The sequence below is a fragment of the Nerophis ophidion genome, linkage group LG03, assembly GCF_033978795.1.
Source record: "Nerophis ophidion isolate RoL-2023_Sa linkage group LG03, RoL_Noph_v1.0, whole genome shotgun sequence".
In the NCBI taxonomy this organism is placed as follows: domain Eukaryota; kingdom Metazoa; phylum Chordata; class Actinopteri; order Syngnathiformes; family Syngnathidae; genus Nerophis; species Nerophis ophidion.
In genome coordinates, this window is record NC_084613.1 from 80,767,693 (window position 1) to 80,789,148 (window position 21,456).

The 21,456-nt window shown below is 42.3% G+C and overlaps 1 protein-coding gene across 1 annotated transcript in view; it reads right to left on the reverse strand.

The window, feature by feature from the left end:
- Window positions 1-21,456, reverse strand: part of LOC133548861 (protein dispatched homolog 1-like) — a 42,875-nt gene that overhangs the window by 4,781 nt on the left and 16,638 nt on the right. The window contains exons 6-8 of the mRNA XM_061893797.1: window positions 20,950-21,062; window positions 14,310-15,836; window positions 7,653-7,895 (exon numbers count right to left, since the gene is read on the reverse strand). Of these exons, the coding sequence (XP_061749781.1) occupies window positions 7,653-7,895; window positions 14,310-15,836; window positions 20,950-21,062 (1,883 nt within the window). The remainder of the gene's footprint in view (window positions 1-7,652; window positions 7,896-14,309; window positions 15,837-20,949; window positions 21,063-21,456) is intronic.

The following is a 21,456-nucleotide window of genomic DNA, read 5'->3' on the forward strand; positions in this document are numbered from 1 at the left end:
AACTCTTCCGGGACGCTACAATATACACCCCCGCTACCACCAAACCCCATCCCCCATCCCCCCCATCCCCCAAATTCGGAGGTCTCAAGGTGGGGAAGTATCACAACAAAATTAGGCATAATTATGTGTTAATTCCACGACTGTATATATCGGTATCGGTTGATATCGGTAATTAAGAGTTGTACAATATCGGAATATCGGATATCGGCAAAAAACCCCATTGTCGGACGTATCTCTAACAGCAACAGCCATACAGGTCACACTGAGGGTTGCCGTATAAAGAACTTTAACACTGTTAGAATTATGCACCACAATGTGAACCCACACCAAACAAGAATGACAAACACATTTCGGGAGAACATCCGCACCATAACACAACAAACACCACAGAACAAATACCCAGAACCCCTTACCCTTTGCAGCACTAACTCTTCCGGGATGCTACAATATACATCCAGATACCACCAAACCCCCGTCCCCTCTTCCCCCCATCCCCCAAATTTGGAGGTCTCAAGGTGGGGAAGTATCACAACAAAATTAGGCATAATAATGTGTTAATTCCACGACTGTATATATCGGTATCGGTTGATATCGGTAATTAAGAGTTGTACAATATCGGAATATCAGATATCGGCAAAAAAAAACATTATCGGACGTATCTATAACAGCAACAGCCATACAGGTCACACTGAGGGTGGCCGTATAAAGAACTTTAACACTGTTAGAATTATGCACCACACTGTGAACCCACACCAAACAAGAATGACAAACACATTTCGGGAGAACATCCGCACCATAACACAAGAAACACCACAGAACAAATACCCAGAACCCCTTACCCCTTGCAGCACTAACTCTTCCGGGACGCTACAATATACATCCCGATACCAGCAAACCCCCGTCCCCTCTCACCCCATCCCCCAAATTTGTAGGTCTCAAAGTGGGGAAGTATCACAACAAAATTAGGCATAACAATGTGTTAATTCCACGACTGTATATATCGGTATCGGTTGATATCGGTAATTAAGAGTTGTACAATATCGGAATATCGGATATCGGCAAAAAAACTATTGTCGGAAGTATCTCTAACAGCAACAGCCATACAGGTCACACTGAGGGTGGTCGTATAAAGAACTTTAACACTGTTACAAATATGCACCACACTGTGAACCCACACCAAACAAGAATGACAAACACATTTCGGGAGAACATCCGCACCATAACACAAGAAACACCACAGAACAAATACCCAGAACCCCTTATCCCTAGCAGCACTAACTCTTCTGGGACGCTACAATATACATCCCGATACCAGCAAACCCCCGTCCCCTCTCCCCCCATCCCCCAAATTCGGAGGTCTCAAGGTGGGGAAGTATCACAACAAAATTAGGCATAATAATGTGTTAATTCCACGACTGTATATATCGGTATCGGTTGATAGCGGTAATTAAGAGTTGTACAATATCGGAATATCGGATATCGGCAAAAAAACTATTGTCGGAAGTATCTCTAACAGCAACAGCCATACAGGTCACACTGAGGGTGGCCGTATAAAGAACTTTAACACTGTTAGAATTATGCACCACACTGTGAACCCACACCAAACAAGAATGACAAACACATTTCGGGAGAACATCCGCACCAAAACACAACAAACGCCACAGAACAAATACCCAGAGCCCCTTGCAGCACTAACTCTTCTGGCTACCCCCTACCCCCCAACACCCCACTTCAACCTCGCCCCCCTAACCCTGCCCACCCCAACCTCCTCATGCTCTCTTAGGGAGAGCATGTCCCAAATTCCAAGCTGCTGTTTTGAGGCCCGTTTTAAAAAATAATGCACTTTGTGACTTCAGTAATAAGTATGGCAGTGTCATGTTGGCATTTTTTTACATAACTTGAGTTGATTTGGGGCATCACAACAAAATTAGGCATAATAATGTCTTAATTCCACGACTGTATATATCGGTATCGGTTGATATCGGTAATTAAGAGTTGTACAATATCGGAATATCGGATATCGGCAAAAAAACTATTGTCGGAAGTATCTCTAACAGCAACAGCCATACAGGTCACACTGAGGGTGGCCGTATAAAGAACTTTAACACTGTTAGAATTATGCACCACACTGTGAACCCACACCAAACAAGAATGACAAACACATTTCGGGAGAACATCCGCACCATAACACAAGAAACACCACAGAACAAATACCCAGAACCCCTTACCCCTTGCAGCACTAACTCTTCCGGGACGCTACAATATACATCCCGATACCACCAGACCCCGTCCCCTCTCTCCCCATCCCCCAAATTCGGAGGTCTCAAGGTGGGGAAGTATCACAACAAAATTAGGCATAATAATGTGTTAATTCCACGACTGTATATATCGGTATCGGTTGATATCGGTAATTAAGAGTTGTACAATATCGGGATATCGGCAAAAAAAACATTGTCGGCCATATTTCTAACAGCAACAGCCATACAGGTCACACTGTAGGTGGCCGTATAAAGAACTTTAACACTGTTACAAATGAACCCACACCAAACAAGAATGACAAACACATTTCGGGAGAACATCCGCACTATAACACAACAAACACCACAGAACAAATACCCAGAGCCCCTTATCCCTTGCAGCACAAACTCTTCCGGGACGCTACAATATACATCCCGATACCACCAAACCCCGTCCCCTCTCCCCCCGTCCCCCTAATTTGTAGGTCTCAAGGTGGGGAAGTATCAGAACCAAATTAGGCATAATAATGTGTTAATTCCACGACTGTATATATCGGTATCGGTTGATATCGGTAATTAAGAGTTGTACAATATCGGAATATCGGATATCGGCAAAAAAACTATTGTCGGAAGTATCTCTAACAGCAACGGCCATACAGGTCACACTCAGGGTGGCCGTATAAAGAACTTTAACACTGTTAGAATTATGCAGCACACTGTGAACCCACACCAAACAAGAATGACAAACACATTTCGGGAGAACATCCGCACCATAACACAAGAAACACCACAGAACAAATACCCAGAACCCCTTATCCCTTGCAGCACTAACTCTTCCGGGATGCTAAAATATACATCCCGATACCAGCAAACCCCCGTCCCCTCTCCCCCATCCCCCAAATGTGTAGGTCTCAAGGTGGGGAAGTATCACAACAAAATTAGGCATAATAATGTGTTAATTCCACGACTGTATATATCGGTATCGGTTGATATCGGTAATTAAGAGTTTTACAATATCGGAATATCGGCAAAACAACTATTGTCGGAAGTATCTCTAACAGCAACAGCCATACAGGTCACACTGAGGGTGGCCGTATGAAGAACTTTAACACTGTTACAAATATGCACCATACTGTGAACCCACACCAAACAAGAATGACAAACACATTTCGGGAGAACATCCACACCATAACACAAGAAACACCACAGAACAAATACCCAGAACCCCTTACCCCTTGCAGCACTAACTCTTCCGGGACGCTACAATATACATCCCGATACCAGCAAACCCCCGTCCCCTCTCCCCCCATACCCCAAATTTGGAGGTCTCAAGGTGGGGAAGTATCACAACAAAATTAGGCATAATAATGTGTTAATTACACGACTGTATATATCGGTATCGGTTGATATCGGTAATTAAGAGTTGTACAATATCGGAATATCGGATATCGGCAAAAAAACCCATTATCGGACGTATCTCTAACAGCAACAGCCATACAGGTCACACTGAGGGTGGCCGTATAAAGAACTTTAACACTGTTAGAATTATGCACCACATTGTGAACCCACACCAAACAAGAATGACAAACACATTTTGGGAGAAAATCCGCACCATAACACAACAAACACCACAGAACAAATACCCAGAACCCCTTATCCCTTGCAGCACTAACTCTTCCGGGACGCTACAATATACACCCCTGCTACCACCAAATCCCATCCCCCAATCCCCAGAATTCGGAGCTCTCAAGGTGGGCAAGTATGCCTTTAAGGCACGCCCCCAATATTGTTGTCTACGTGGAAATCAGGAAAAATTCGGGAGAATGGTTGCCCCAGGGGATTTTCGAGAAGGCATTGAAATTCGGGAGTCTCTCGGGAAAATCGGGAGGGGTGGTAAGTATATCAACCAATCCACTCTCTCGCTCTCTTCTGTCTCCGCCCTTCCCTCATACCATCTCAATTTGTTTTGTTTCTAACCCCTTCTTAACCCTGAACGTACATTGAAAACACACGCATTAAAGAAACACCGCCCGGACAGCCCGGACAGACATCCCCTGCAAAAGAGTCAGTCTAAGGTTGTGGGGTTAAAGTCCTACTGAAACCCACTACTACCGACCACGCAGTCTGATAGTTTATATATCAATGATGAAATATTAACATTGCAACACATGCCAATACGGCCTTTTTAGTTGACTAAATTGCAATTTTAAATTTCCCGCGAAGTGTCGTGTTGAAAACGTCGCGGAATGATGACGCGTATGATGACACGTGCATGTGACGTCACCGGTTGTAGCGGACATGTTCTTCCAGCACCGCTTACGGCTAAAAGTCGTCTGCTTTAACCGCATAATTACACAGTATTCTGGACATCTGTGTTGCTGAATCTTTTGCAATTTGTTCAATTAATAATGGAGACATCAAAGAAGAAAGATGTAGGTGGGAAGCGGTGTATTGCAGCTGCCTTTAGCACCGAAACACAGCCGGTGTTTCCTTGTTTACATTCCCGAAGGTGAAGCTTTACTATCATCAATCAATCAATGTTTATTTATATAGCCCTAAATCACGAATGTCTCAAAGGACTGTACAAACCATTACGACTACGACATCCTCGGAAGAACCCACAAAAGGGCAAGAAAAACTCACACCCAGTGGGCAGGGAGAATTCACATCCAGTGGGACGCCAGTGACAATGCTGACTATGAGAAACCTTGGAGAGGACCTCATAAGTGGGCAACCCCCCCGCCCCCTCTAGGGGACAGAAAGCAATGGATGTCGAGCGGGTCTAACATGATACTGTGAAAGTTCTATCCATAGTGGCTCCAACACAGCCGCGAGAGTTCAGTTCAAAGCGGATCCAAGACAGCAGCGAGAGTCCCGTCCACAGGAAACCATCCCAAGCGGAGGCGGATCAGCAGCGTAGAGATGTCCCCAACCAATACACAGGCGAGCGGTCCATCCTGGGTCCCGACGAGCGGTCCATCCTGGGTCTCGACTCTGGACAGCCAGTACTTCATCCATGGTCATCGGACCGGACCATGGATGATCCATACAACAGAGCGGTCAAGCGAACATGGTTCCCGACCACACATCAACAGGCAGGTTTCGGTGAGAAAATTGTGGTAATAAGTCGCCGTATACCGTAGACATGAGCGGAGCTAGAGTCCTCCTGCAGCTGCGTCTCTTACTTCCTCCCACCGGAAACACTGGCAGTCACCACACCCCTCCGACTTTCAGGTACCATATAATCTCACTAAAACACTAGTAACACAATAAGCAGATAAGGGATTTTCCAGAATTATCTTAGTAAATGTGTCTAATAACATCTGATTTGCTTCTGCTGCCCTTGCTTTTTTTTCTCTAGTCCTTCACTCTCACTATCCTCATCCACGAATCTTTCATCTTCGCTCAAATTAATGGAGAAATCGTCGCTTTCTCGGCCCGAATCGCTCTCGCTGCTGGTGGCCATGATTTTAAACAATGCTAGGATGTGAGGAGCTCCACAACCCGTGACGTCACGCACACATCGTCTGCTACTTCCGGTACAGGCAAGCCTTTTTTACTAGCGACCAAAAGTTGCGAACTTTATCGCCGATGTTCTCTACTAATCCCTTTCAGCAAAAATATGGCAATATCTCGAAATGATCATGTGTGACACATAGAATGGACCTGCTATCAGAGGTGGGTAGAGTAGCCAGAAATTGTACTCAAGTAAGAGTACAGTTATTTTAGAGATGTATTACTCAAGTAAAAGTAAGGAGTAGTCACCCAAATATTTACTTGAGTAAAAGTAAAAAGTATGATGTGAAAAAACTACTCAAGTACTGAGTAATTGATGAGTAACCTGATTACGGCAACAAATAATGCACAAAAACATAAAAATAGCAACGAGCAAATTCAGAGCCAGGAATATCTCTTCAACAACTAAAACAATATTATGTATTAGATAATAGTACATTAAAATAAAATAAAATAAAATAAAAATTGCACATTGAGCCACAATAACTTAACAGCACCATAGCCTCAGTAGGCATTCATTGATTTGATTGATTGATTGATTGATTGATTAAAACTTGTATTAGTAGATTGCACAGTACAGTACATATTCCGTACAATTGACCACTAAATGGTAACACCCCAATACGTTTTTCAACGTTTATCAATTACTTAATCAATTACAAGTCGAGGTGATCTACCTCATATATACATACACACACAAATCATTTATACACACACATATCATATATTTATATATATACATATATGTATATATATATATATATATATATATATATATATATATATATATATATATATATATATATATATATATACACATATATTTATATATACAGTATATAATTTATATTTATTTTGCCGTTTTTGTTCACATGTTGAAGGTGTTTTAATGAATATACATGCATGTTTAACATAGATTCCTATCTTTCATGAAGACAAGAATATAAGTTGGTGTATTACCTGATTCTGATGACTTGCATTGATTGGAATCAGACGTTCACGTTTTCAAATGGTGGACAAAAAAAGTTCCTCTTTTCTGTCTAATACCACATGAAAGTCGTTGGTTTTTGGCATCTTATCTGTCCAGCTTCCATATTCGTTTTTATACACTTTACAAGAAATATATTGGCGGCAAACTCCGTAGCTTGCTAGCTTGTTTGCGCTGGCTTTCGGAGACTCTTATTTTGTTAGCGCAGGCGCGATGGAGCGGCGCTTTTATTGTGAAGACAGGAACTGTGCAAATCAGTCTTTAGGCTTTTGACGGGAAGTACGGTTGAAATAAAAAGTGCCCTTTTTCCTTTACACTTTTGATTGATTGATTGAAACTTTTATTAGTAGATTGCACAGTACAGTACATATTCCGTACAATTGACCACTAAATGGTAACACCCCAATAAGTTTTTCAACTTGTTTAAGTCGGGTCATGTGACCGCCTGGCTCTGTTTGATTGGTCCAACGTCACCAGTGACTGCATGTGATTGGTGAAACGCAGGCATGCGTAGATTCTACTTTGAAGCTCTGTCATTAACCAAAACAAACATTAATAGATTGATTAAAAAAAAAAAAGTAGCGAGTAGCGAGCTGAATGTAGATAAATGGAGCGGAGTAAAAGTAGCATTTCTTCTCTATAAATATACTCAAGTAAAAGTATGTTGCATAAAAACTACTCGTAGAAGTACAATGTATCCCAAAAGTTACTCAAGTAAATGTAACGGAGTAAATGTAGCGCGTTACTACCCACCTCTGCCTGCTATCCCCGTTTAAATAAGAACATCTCATTTCAGTAGGACTTTAAGGCTGCCACAAAAACATCCCCCTAGTGGCGGAATGCAACGTTTTTTATGGCGGCGGACAAGGATTCGTGTTTTATCGAAACAAACCCATGCATTGCGCTCTGACCTTGTCGTAGAAGAGCCTCAACTTCTCGTAGTCCTCGTCGGCGAAGGTGGTCTTCAGTTTCAAAACAAAGGCCTTCATGGTGTCGGAGTCGTCCAACAGGGGCCCACTTTCCAGGGTGACACTGGCTGTCTTGGTGACGGTGCTGGTGTACTCCTTGATGCAGCGCTCAAACACCTCCGGCACGTAGGGGAAGCTGCTCTGGCCGCAGCAGGTGGATCCCCCCACGCAGTCCGTGTCCATCCACTGTTGGCAACGTTTAAAAAAAGGTTCTTTATCTTGATACGGTTAGGAGCCAACCGATCTGATATTGCTATTGGCTGGGCTAGCAGCACAGCTGTGATTTTTAGAGTCGATTAGTCAACCATTAGTCGACTAATCGGATAATAAAACGTACACATATTTAATGGCTCTAATTTATCCGCTACTTGGCGCCATCTTAAAAGTATGCCAGCCTTTTACCTGTTAGCATGCTAACAATAATGTGCTATTACTAGCACGCTAATGTTTTTTGCAAAATTTTAGCATTTTTGGGGGATTTTGTTACTTTGTGCCATCTTAGAAAATTGCTAGCTATTGGGTTAGGGTCAGTGTTAGGATTATCATACTACTGTTAGAATGCTAACAGTGTGTGATAGCATTTGAACAAATGTTTCTCTTTTTAACGCGATAGTCATGGATTTCATTTCTTGGCGCCATCTTAAAAGTATGTTAGCATTTCACCTGTTAGCATGCTAATTTTAGCATTTTAATATTAGCATGTTAATGTTTTATGCTAACATTTTAGCTTTTTTTTTTTTTAACCTAATAGTCATGGATTCTGTTAGTTGGGGCCATCTTAAAAGTATGCCAGCTTTTCATCTGTTAGCATGCTAATTTTAGCATTTTAATATTAACATGTTATGTTTCATGCTAACATTTTAGCTAATTTTGTACATTCTAAATCTAACAATAATGGATTTTGTTACTATGTGCCATCTTAGAAAAATGCGCTATTGGGTTAGTGTTATCATATTACTCTTAGAATGTTAACAGTTTATGCTGGCATTTTAACAATTTTTTAAAATCTTTTTAACCCGATAATCATGGATTCCATTTAAGTCGTTAGTATGCTAATTTTAGCATTTTAAAATTAGCATGTTAATGTTTTATGCTAGCATTTTAGCATTTTTTTGGACATTCTAAATCTAACAATAATGGATTTTGTTACTATTATTCGGTTAGTGTTATCATATTACTGTTAGAATGCTAACAGTTTATGATAGCATTTGAATAAATGTTTATCTTTTTAATTCGATAGTCATGGATTCCATTACATGGCGCCATCTTAAATGTATGTTAGCCTTTAACTCGTTAGCATGCTAATTTTAGCATTTTAAAATTAGCATGTTAATGTTTTATGGTAGCATTTTAGCATTTTTTTAGACATTCTAAATTCAGCCATCATGGATTTTGTTACTATGTGCCTTTTTAGAATAATGCTAGCTATTGGGTTTGTGTTATCTTATTACTGTTAGAATGCTAACAGTTTATGCTAGCATTTTAACCATTTTTTTATCTTTTCAACCCGATAGTCATGGATTCCATTACATGGCGCCATCTTAAAAGTATGTTAGGCTTTCATCTGTTAGCATGCTAATTTTAGCATTTTGATAATTGCATGATAGTGTTTTATGCTAGCATTTTAGCATTTTTTTAGACATTCTAAATTCAGCCATCATGGATTTTGTTACTTTGTGCCATCGTAGAAAAATGTGCTATTGGGTTGGTGTTATCTTATTACTGTTGGAATGCTAACAGTTTATGCATTTTAACAATTTTTTAAAATCTTTTTAACCCGATAGTCATGGACTCCATTACATGGCGCCATCTTAAAGGTATGTTAACCTTTCACTCGTTAGCATGCTAATTTTAGCATTTTAATATTAGCATGTTAATGTTTTATGCTAGCATTTTAGCATTTTTTTGGACATTCTAAATCTAACAATAATGGATTTTGTTACTATTATTTGGTTAGTGTTATCATATTACTGTTAGAATGCTAAGAGTTTATGATAGCATTTGAACAAATGTTTATCTTTTTAATTCGATAGTCATGGATTCCATTACATGGCGTCATCTTAAAAGTATGTTAACCTTTCACTCGTTAGCATGCTAATTTTAGCATTTTAATATTAGCGTGTTAATGTTTTATGCTAGCATTTTAGCATTTTTTTGGACATTCTAAATTCAACCATCATGGATTTTGTTACTTTGTGCCATCTTAGAAAAATGTGCTATTGGGTTAGTGTTATCATATTACTGTTAGAATGCTAACAGTTTATGATAGCATTTGAACAAATGTTTATCTTTTTAACCCGATAGTCATGGATTTCATTACTTGGCGCCATCTTAAAAGTATGTTAGCCTTTCACCTGTTAGCATGCTAATTTTAGCATTTTAATATTAGCATGTTAATGTTTTACGCTAACATTTTAGCAAATTTTGTACATTCTAAATTTAACAATAATGATTTTGTTACTTTGTGCCATCTTATAAGAATGCTAGCTATTGGGTTAGTGTTATCACATTACTGTTAGAATGCTAACAGTTTATGATAGCATTTGAACAAATGTTTATCTTTTTAATTCGATAGTCATGGATTACATTACATGGCGCCGTCTTAAAAGTATGTTAGCCTTTCATCTGTTAGCATGCTAATTTTAGCATTTTAATATTAGCATGTTAATGTTTTATGCAAAAATTGTAGCATTTTTTTGACATTCTAATTCTAACAATCATGAATTTTGTTACTTTGTGCCATCGGTTAGGGTTATCATACTACTGTTAGAATGCTAACAGTTTATGATAGCATTTGAACAAATGTTTATCTTTTTAACCCGATAGTCATGGATTTCATTACTTGCCGCCATCTTAAAAGTATGTAAGCCTTAGCCTTTCACCTGTTAGCATACTGATTTAGCATTTTAATATTAGCACGTTAATTTTTTTATGCTAGCATTTTTGCTAATTTTGTACATTTTAAACCTAATAGTCATGGATTCCGTTACTTGGTGCCATCTTTTAAGTATGCTAGCTTTCCCCCCCGTTACCGTGTTAATGCTAATATCGTATGCTGGTATTTTAGTGTACCTATGATGAAAATTACAGACCTCTGTCATCATTTTAAGTGGGACAACTTGCACAATTGATGGCTGACTAAATACTTTTTTGCCCCACTGTACATAAGTATTCACCGCCTTTGTTCAGTTCGTAGGTGATGCACCTTTGACAGCAATTATAGCTTGGCTTTGGGCACTTTGGCCCATTCCTCTTTGCAACATCTCTCAAGTTCCATCAGGTTGGATGAGAAGTGTTGGTTTTCATCCAGGATGTCTCAGTACTGACTAGTCTCCCAGTTCCTGCCACTGGAAAAACCATCCCCACACCATGATGCTGCCACCACTGTAGGGTTGGTAGTAACCTGGTGATGAGCGGTGCCTGGTTTCCTCCAAACATTGATGCCTGGCATTCACGCCAAATACCTCAATCTTTGTCTCAAATGTGTTTCTCATGGTCTTAGTCTAGTCAGGGAGGTGACCAAGAACCTGATGGTCACTCTGTCAGAGCTACAGCATTCCTCTGAGGAGAAATGAGAACCTTCCAGAAGGACAACCATGAAGCCATTTCTTCGTTAAAAGATTGCCAAAATGCACCTGGAAGACTCTTAGACCATCCATTCATTCATTTTTTACTGCTTGTCCCTTTTGGGGGGACTCTCAGACCATGAGAAATTAATTTTCGGATCTGATTAGACAGAGATTGAAGTCTTTGGCATGAATGTCATGTTTGGAAGAAACCAGGCACTGCTCATTACGGGTCCACTACCAACCCTAAAGAGAAGCATGGTGGTGGCAGCATCATTTTCAACAACAGGAACTGGGAGACTAGTCAGGATAGAGGGAAAGATGAATGCAGCAATGTAAGGAGATATCCCGGATGAAAACCTTCCCATTCAACCTGACGGAGCTTGAGAGGTGTTGCAAAGAGGAATTCATTTATTCCATTTTGGAATAAGGCTGTAACAAAACAAAATGTTGATGTTGCACCCAGATGGGTTGTCAAAACAAACGTGGCCAACATGCAAACCCTGTTTCCATATGAGTTGGGACATTGTGTTAGATGTAAATATAACGGAATACAATGATTTAAAAATCATTTTCGACCCATATTCAGTTGAATATGCTACAAAGACAAGATATTTGATGTTCAAACTTTGCAAATAATAACTTAGAATTTCATGGCTGCGACACGTGCCAAAGTAGTTGGGAAAGGGCATGTTCACCACTGTGTTACATCACCTTTTCTTTTAACAACACTCAATAAACATTTGGGAACTGAGGAAACCAATTGTTGAAGCTTTGAAAGTGGAATTCTTTCCCATTCTTGTTTTATGTAGAGCTTCAGTCGTTCAATTGTCCGGGGTCTTGTTGTCGTATTTTACGCTTCATAATGGAGACATGTCTGGACTGCAGGCGGGCCAAGAAAGTACCCGCACTCTTTGTTTTAATGAAGCCACACTGTTGTAACACGTGGCTTGGCATTGTCTTGCTGAAATAAGCAGGGGCGTCCATGATAACGTTGCTTGGATGACAACATATGTTGCTCCAAAACCTGTATGTACCTTTCAGCACTAATGGTGCCTTCACAGATGTGTAAGTTACCCATGCCTTGGGCACTAATGCACCCCCATACCATCACAGATGCTGGCTTTTGAGCTTTGTGCCTTTAACAATCCGAATGGTTATTTTCCTCTTTGTTCAGGAGGACACCACGTCCTCTGTTTCCAAATATAATTTGAAATGTGGACTCGTCAAACCACAGAACACTTTTCCACTTTGCATCAGTCCATCTTAGGTGAGCTCGGGCCCAGCCAAGCCGGCGGCGTTTTAGAATATTGTTGATAAATGGGTTTCACTTTGCATAGTAGAGTTTTAACTTGCACTTACAGATGTAGCAAACAACTGTAGTTACTGACAGTGGTTTTATGAAGTGTTCCTGAGCCCATGTGGTGATATCCTTTACACACTGATGTCGGTTTTTAATGCAGTACCGTCTGAGGGATCACAAGTCCGTAATATCTTCACTTACTTGCAGTGATTTCTCCAGATTCTCTGAACCTTTTGATGATTTTACGGACCGTAGATGGTAAAATCCCTAAATTCCCTGCAATAGCTTGTTGACAAATGTTGTTCTAAAACTGTTCGACAATTTTCTTATAAATTGGTGACCCTCGCCCCATCCTTCTTTGTGAATTACTTAGCGTTTCATGGAAACTGCTTTTATACCCAATCATGGCACCCACCTGTTCCCAATTAGCCTGCACACCTGTGGGATGTTCCGTATAAGTGTTTGATGAGCATTCCTCAACTTGTTGCGACGTTTTCCCAACTTCTTTGTCACATGTTGCTGGCATCAAATTCTAAAGTTAATGATTATTTGCAAAAAATATATATATATATTTCAGTTTAAACATCAAATATGTTGTCTTTGTAGCACAGGGGTAGGGAATCTATGGTTCTAGAGCCAGATGTGCCTCTTTTGATGACTGCATCTGGCTCTCAGATAAATTTTGCTGACGTTGCTTAACACGATAAGTGTGGTAATCACAGTGTTAAAAATAACGTTCAAAATATAAAACGTTCTCATGCATTTAAATCCATCCATCCGTTTTCTACCGCACCTGTTCAAGAAGTTGCATTAATAGTCAAAAGTCTTTTATTTATTATTGGTTAGCTACAGAATAGAGTAACAATGTTATTAAAAAGAATAAGAGATGCACGCATTTGTTTGTTGTAATCAGGGAAAGTCCAAATAAAAGAGGTGTAAAATTCTCTTGTTTCTCCTCATTGAGCTAAATTGAATCATGTCTCTGTTTAATTCCTTGCTTCTTGTCTGTTTAATAGATGTCATCAGTGTTTGAACCTGACAGTTGTGTTCAGTGTTAAGAATTTTTTATGGCTCTCACGGAAATACATTTTAAAATATTTGGCTTTCATGGCTCTCTCATGGTCATGAGCTTTGGGTCATGACCGAAAGGATAAGATCACGGGTACAAGCGGCCGAAATGAGTTTGGGTCTCTCCCTTAGAGATAGGGTGAGAAGCTCTGCCATCCGGGAGGAACTCAAAGTAAAGCCGCTGCTCCTCCACATGGAGAGGAGCCAGATGAGGTGGTTCGGGCATCTGGTCAGGATGCCACCCGAACGCCTCCCTAGGGAGGTGTTTAGGGCACGTCCAACCGGTAGGAGGCCACGGGGAAGACCCAGGACACGTTGGGAAGACTATGTCTCCCGGCTGGCCTGGTAACGCCTCGGGATCCCCCGGGAAGAGCTAGACGAAGTGGCTGGGGAGAGGGAAGTCTGGGTTTCCCTGCTTAGGCTGTTGCCCCCGCGACCCGACCTCGGATAAGCGGAAGATGATGGATGGATGGATGGATGGATGGGCTCTCTCAGTTAAAAAGGTTCCCGACCCCTGTTGTAGCATATTCAACTGAATATGGGTTGAAAAGGATTTGCAAATCAGTGTATTCTGTTTATATTTACATCTAACACAATTTCCCAACTCATCTGGAAACGGGGTTCGTAAACGAGTCCCACTGTAATAAATCAGGGAGAACTGACCTGCTTGAAAGAGATAAAGAGGCAGACCATTTCTTGCTTGAGGAAAATGGAAGTCTCTCTCTCAATCCTCTGGCAAAAATCCAGGCTCCACTGCTGAGACTCTCTGCTGGAAATGTTGAAGCTGCTGTCAAACGTCAGCGTTCCCCAGTCGTCGGGATCCAGGTGGTCCCCGTTGTCCACGGGGTTGGCGCCCCAGACAATAAAGATGGTCACCCGTAGTTGATCGATACGTGCCAACTCCTCGAACTTGAACAGCCCTTGGTACTCCTTGTAGCGCTCAAAAGGGTTTGAAGAGCGAAACAACTGCAGCTTCCTGATATCCGTCGACGGGAGCTTCAGCTTTGGGTCGACGGACACCAAATAGGCCCCGCCCACTGTGAGGGCCACGAAGCAGATGAGCCAGAGGTAGCGCGGCCTGATGACGATGCTGGGGAGAATTTTCTCAAAAAAGGTTCTGGAGGCTTCGGAGACCCTCGATAGGAACTTGTTCAACTTCTGGCCAAGACCTGCCACGAACATCCAGACGCGGTAACCGCTCTTCTGCGGCGTGGGCTGGGGCCGGCGCAACACGTCGACGATGTAGCGCTCGTGGAGCACCACCGTAGCCAGGAGCCACGTCACCATGAGAATGTAGTTGACCAAGATGGCCGTTCCCGCGTAGATGCCCAGACAGCGTATGGCGACCACGTTGCTGACATCGTTGGCGTAGAAAGCGGCGGCGGTGGTGAAGCTGGTGACGAACATCGAGAGGGCGGCGTGCTGCAAAGTCACGCTGACCCTCTCCGCCAGCTCGGCGTGGGGTCTGTCGGATTTGGCGTGGCTCCACACGTCGCAGAGCACGAAGGCGTCGTCGACGCCGATGCCCACCAGGAAGATGCAAGCCGTGAGATTCAAAAAGGGAAAGAACTTCAGGTGGAAGACCATGTGGTAGATGAAGTAGGACACAACCAGGGCGCTAACAATGGCTATTATCGTCATCAGGGTGATGAGAGCGGAGCGCGTGTACACGGCCATGATCAGCAGAACCAGGACCACCGCCACGAGGAAATACACGCTGTCCTGACGGAGGTAGTGGGACAGGAGTTCATGCGCGCCGCTGAAAGAGATCCCGCTGACCGTGATGATGCCGTCTGAGTTCCAGTTCTCAAAACTGTCCAAAAAAATCTGCTTCTTTTTATCGTCATCCCATATGAAAAAGTGGAGCATGGTGTACTTGAGCACGGGCGAAGGACGTCCCAGGCTCTCCGAGCTGAGGAAGTCCTTATCGACCAGGTAGTGCAGCATCACAAAGGCGGCGTTGAACTTGGTACAGCTCTCAGGCAGGGTGTCGCAGGTACCGGTGGCGGCGCATTCCCATGTCAGTGAGCCGTCGTGGTAATAACGGGCACACGTACGCAGGGTAGTGAGCGTTTGTGCTACGTCCTCCTCGGTGAGCAGCTCGCAGGACGGCTTTTCTCTTAGGAGAGCTATGTAATTACCCAGTGTCCAACTCAAGCAGTCGCTCTGGAAGTCCCAGTGAAAGCGCACCTGTGGACGCAGGTAGATATATCAGAATAGGACACATTCACACATGTATGAACAAATGGATGCGTGGCTGAGTAGAGAGGAGACAGGTGCTGCCAGACTTGCCAACCTTGAGACCTCCCATTTCGGGAGGTGGTGGGGGGGCGTGGTCAGGGGTGTGGCGGAGACGTGGTTGGGCCGGGGGCGTGGTTAAGAGGGGAGGAGTATATTTACATCTACAATTCACCAACTCGAGTATTTCATATCCATCCATCCATTTTCTACTGCTTATTCCCTTTCGGGGACGCGGGGGGCGCTGGCGCCTATCTCAGCTACAATCGGGCGGAAGGCAGGGTACACCCTGGACAAGTCGCCACCTCATCGCAGGGCCAACACAGATAAACAGACAACATTCACACTCACATTCACACACTAGGGCCAATTTTAGTGTTGCCAATTAACCTATGCCCAGGTGCATGTCTTTGGAAGTGAGAGGAAGCCGGAGTACCCGGAGGGAACCCACGCATTCACGGGGAGAACATGCAAACTCCACACAGAAAGATCCCGAACCTGGATTTGAACCCAGGACTGCAGGAACTTCGTATTGTGAGGCAGACGCACTAACCCCTCTGCCACCGTGAAACCCGAGTATTTCATATATGTTTCATACATATATATATATTAGGGGTGGGCAAATTAATGCGTTAATTACGCGTTAACTCATCAATCTATTAACGCCGACAATTATTTTATCGCACATTTGCGTATGTCGTTTACATGCTTTTATTTTGTTGACGCCTTTTCTTAACAAGATGGCGTTGCCCGGCGTCGAGGGGCTCTTGGTAAAGATGGAACATTTGGCAAAAATACCGGACAATTCTGCAAATTTCATGGCTTGCCTACAGCGTGGTCACTCCGGGATCACTTACGACCGCCAGACAATTCTGAATGTGGACAGATCGGGCCGTTTTGGACTGAATGAGGCGTGCTTGCCAGACCGGCTAGCTAGCATGGGAATACTTTGCCGGCTACATCCAGCGGCCTGTGAAGCAGCGGAGTATATGTGTTGTCTGTCTATTTATGAATAATGCAGACCAGGAGTGTTGGCTGACTTCTTAACGTTTGCTTTCAGAGCGTGCATATCACAACATACAAGATGCCGTCATGTCGACACACAACCTTTACCGGGCTACCGCGCATGCTCGTCACTCCTGTTGCATGCTGGGTAGTGTAGTTCTTTTTTTCCCCTGGCTCATAACATCACAATATAGTACCATGTATATGCGTTCAGTTTATCAAAGCACCAAGCAAACAATCGGAAAATTCCCATCATATAAATTCCTAAATATGGTCGTAATTATTCTTAGTGCACTACGCAGAATAAACACAACATTATTAATATTGCTACTACGGATAGTTTGATAAAAAATTCCCTAAAACAGCCCACTAGGTTTTTTAAACATTAGATCCCTGATAAAAAAAAAAATGTTTCTGCTGTTACCTCAGAAATTGCTTGTTCAGATGTTATGATTGTGGCTCAGAGATTTGTATGTAGATTATATTTATTTTCCATAACAAACAGGATAACTTAAATACCCTGGCAGTGGCAATAAGCTTAAATGTTTGTATTTACATTTTTGGAGTTGATTTTCATAAAATATGCTATTTAACTGCTACTGTTTAACAAGGACTGATTTAAATTGTGTTTGCACAACAAATGTTTTGGCGCTTTTGTTCATGTGGGAGAATATTCCAATAAAGGTGCACTACACACTACTTTTGAATTCATTATTGGGCTTTGCGTATACAATGCAGTTAATCCCGATTAATCGGAGAAATAGTGCGATTAACTTCGATTAAAATTTTTAATCGTTGCCCAGCCCTAATATATATATATGAAGTATAGTGGAGGAGTTCAAGTACTTAGGAGTCTTGTTCACGAGTGAGGGAAGAGTGGATCGTGAGATCGACAGGCGGATCGGTGCGGCGTCTTCAGTAATACGGACGTTGTACCGATCCGTTGTGGTGAAGAAGGAGCTGAGCCGGAAGGCAAAGCTCTCAATTTACCGGTCGATCTACGTTCCCATCCTCACCTATGGTCATGAGCTTTGGGTCATGACCGAAAGGATAAGATCACGGGTACAAGCGGCCGGAATGAGTTTCCTCCGCCGTGTGGCGGGTCTCTCCCTTAGAGATAGGGTGAGAAGCTCTGCCATCCGGGAGGAACTCAAAGTAAAGCCGCTGCTCCTTCACATGGAGAGGAGTCAGATGAGGTGGTTCGGGCATCTGGTCAGGATGCCACATGAACGCCTCCCTAGTGAGGTGTTTAGGGCACGTCCAACCGGTAAGAGGCCACGGGGAAGATCCAGGACACGTTGGGAAGACTATGTCTCCCGGCTGGCCTGGGAACGCCTCGGGATCCCCCGGGAAGAGCTAGACGAAGTGGCTAGGGAGAGGGAAGTCTGGGTTTCCCTGCTTAGGCTGTTGCCCCCGCCACCTGACGTCGGATAAGCGGAAAAAGATGGTTGGATATATATATATATATATATATATATATATATATATATATATATATATATATATATATATATATATATATATATATATGTATATATATATATATATGTATGTATGTGTGGGAAAAATCCCAAAACTACTTCATCTCTACAGAACTGTTTCATGAGGGGTTCCCTCAATCATCAGGAGATTTTAATGGAAGCATGCACATACAATGGTTTACATAGGGCACAGAATGGGTGGGTACAGGTAGGCGTAGGGGCGTGGTGATTGGCTCATGTGTTACCTATGAGGTGTTTCTGTCTGTGGCGGCATGTTGAAATGATTTCACTGCGCTTGTTGAGGGATGACAGGTCTGGATGATATAAAATAAACAGTTTCTCTTTTAAGCATAGGTTGCATCTTTTATTACCACTGTTGTAAGGTGTGATGGATGCAATAATTCAACATTATTGTCTTTGAGGTTTCAAATGTGCTTGCTGAGTTCTGTGGAATTCCGCGAGGTCTGGTTTCTAAAGGAGGCGTTGTGATTGTTCCATCTGGAATTAAACGCTCCTTCGGTTAATCCTACGTACGTGTCGGATGTGTTAATGTCCTTGCGTGTTACCTTTACTTCGTAAACGACTGATGTTTGTAAGCACCCCCCGTTGAGAGGGCAATCAGGTTTCTTGCGACAGTTACATTCCTTATTGGTTTCAGAGTCGTTTAGTCTGGGGGTAGGCAGTCCTTTTGCAATTGCTTTGTTGTGGTTTGAAATTATTTGTTGTATGTTATTCATACAGCTGTAGCTCAATTTAATGTTGTTCTTGTTGAATATTTTTCTAAAAGTGTTGCCTTTGGGGAAAGTGTTTGTCGATCAGTGTGAGGAACTTGTGGCCGATATTGGTTGAGACGATATATAAATATATATATATATTAGGGGTGTAATGGTACACAAAAACTTCGGTTCGGTACGTACCTCGGTTTAGAGGTCTCGGTTCGGTTCATTTTCGGTACAGTAAGAAAACAAAATATAAATTTTTTGGTTATGTATTTACCAAATTTGTAAACAACGGCTTTATCCTTTTAACATTGGGAACACTATAATAATTCTGCCCACGTTAATCCACATTAAACTGCCTCAAGTTGTTGCTTTGATTAAATAAAATGACCAATCCTTTCGTCTACATATAAAAAGTGCAACATTAAACAGTTTCAAGTCAACTCATCATGCTTAATTTATAACAGCAATTGGGAAACCTGTAGTTGACTTTTATTATGTAAATGTTATATTTTTGTCAACATGTGATAGCAGGGACCCTGTCATTCAAAACTAGGCTGCTGCATTACTAATGATTAATATAACTATAGCTGAAAAAAATAGTACAATAGCAATAGGAGAGATTATTCATCCCTGAACACCATGGACTTCATGTTAGTTCATGTGAAATAACAGACGGACAGGGCTTTGCTGACCCTAACACACACACACACGCACACGCACACAGCAAAATGAGCTAACGTTACGCTATAAGCTAATTATCCTTCACCTCAAGCCAGAACTGCGAGCGAGCTCAGCTGCAGTTTAAGTTTCTAGAAGGTCAACGGGCTCATAGTGATGCTAGTAGTAGTAGTTGTGACTGAGAAGTGTTTTTTATAAAATGGGGAGAGTACGATGTCCGCTGCTAAACACATAACTGCTCGACGCTGAAGCATTGACAACATGCGTTCTGAATACACACTGCTGATTGGCTGTTACATCGCTCTGAATACGCACTGCTGGTTGGCTTTGTATGTAACCAATCAGATGGTTGTGTGGGCGGGACAATGCTGGGTGCTCAGACAGAGGCAGAAAGCAGAGCAGCTTGTTAAGACTTTAGCTTACAAAGTCGTTCGATACACCTCCGAACCGGACCGAAACGGTTCAATACAAATACACGTACCGTTACACCCCTAATATATATGTATGAAATACTTGACTTTCAGTGAATTCTAGCTATATATATTTATTTTATTATATAGATAATTAAAATAGTTGAGTTTCAGACGGCAGCTATCAAATACACAGTAATAAAAACACAGTTGTTCTACTAACTGTTCTCAATAACCAGGCGAGGTGATGAAGTTACGTCTCTTTACTGTGGGCTTCAGAACAGACTCCCTCATTTGCCGTCAGGAGCACAACACCACGTAAATCGTTGGCCAATCAAAAAGCAACCCCATAACGCTATAGCCAACATTCACCAGGAGATGGCAACAGACAACATAAAATCACTCTATTACAGTGTGTGTGCAGTTTTTTATAAAAATCTGTAGATTTTGTAACATGATTGGGCAGGCAAACTGTTTATATAGTGGGAAAGCGGACGTGAAAACAGGCTGTCCCCACTCAGGTCCGCGTCCGCATGGAGCTGGAGGGGCCGAGGCCTCCAGCTCCGGCTGAATTTCGAGGGATTTTCGGGAGAAAATTTCTTCTGGGAGGTTTTCGGGAGAGGCGCTGAATTTCGGGAGTCTCCCGGAAAATCCGGGAGGGTTGGCAAGTATGGGTGCTGCATGTTCCACAACAGTAACATTAGAGGCTGGAGCAGAAAAGTGTGCAATAGCAACAAGGTGCACAGGGTACGGTGCATCGATGACATACCCTAGTCTTGTCCAGGTCGCACATGGATTTGATGGCCTGAAGACTCCACAGGCTCTTCCCCTCAGCTGACGAGACCACCAGTTTCAGTGAAAAATAATGCCACACGTTGGGCACTAAAATGACAAGAGATGTTTACATGAAAATACAACAAAAAAAAGGTTATCTGGCTGTCCCAGGAGTGGATTGTGTCTCACCCTTAAAGGCCTACTGAAATGAGATTTTCTTATTTAAACGGGGATAGCAGGTCCATTCTATGTGTCATACTTGATCATTTCGAGATATTGCCATATTTTTGCTGAAAGGATTTAGTAGAGAACATCAATGATAAAGTTCGCAACTTTTGGTCGCTCATAAAAAAGCCTTGCCTGTACCGGAAGTAGCAGACGATGTGCGCGTGACGTCACCGGTGTGAGGGCTCCTCACATCCTCACATTGTTTACAATCATGGCCACCAGCAGCGAGAGCAATTCGGACCGAGAAAGCGACGATTTCCCCAATAATTTGAGC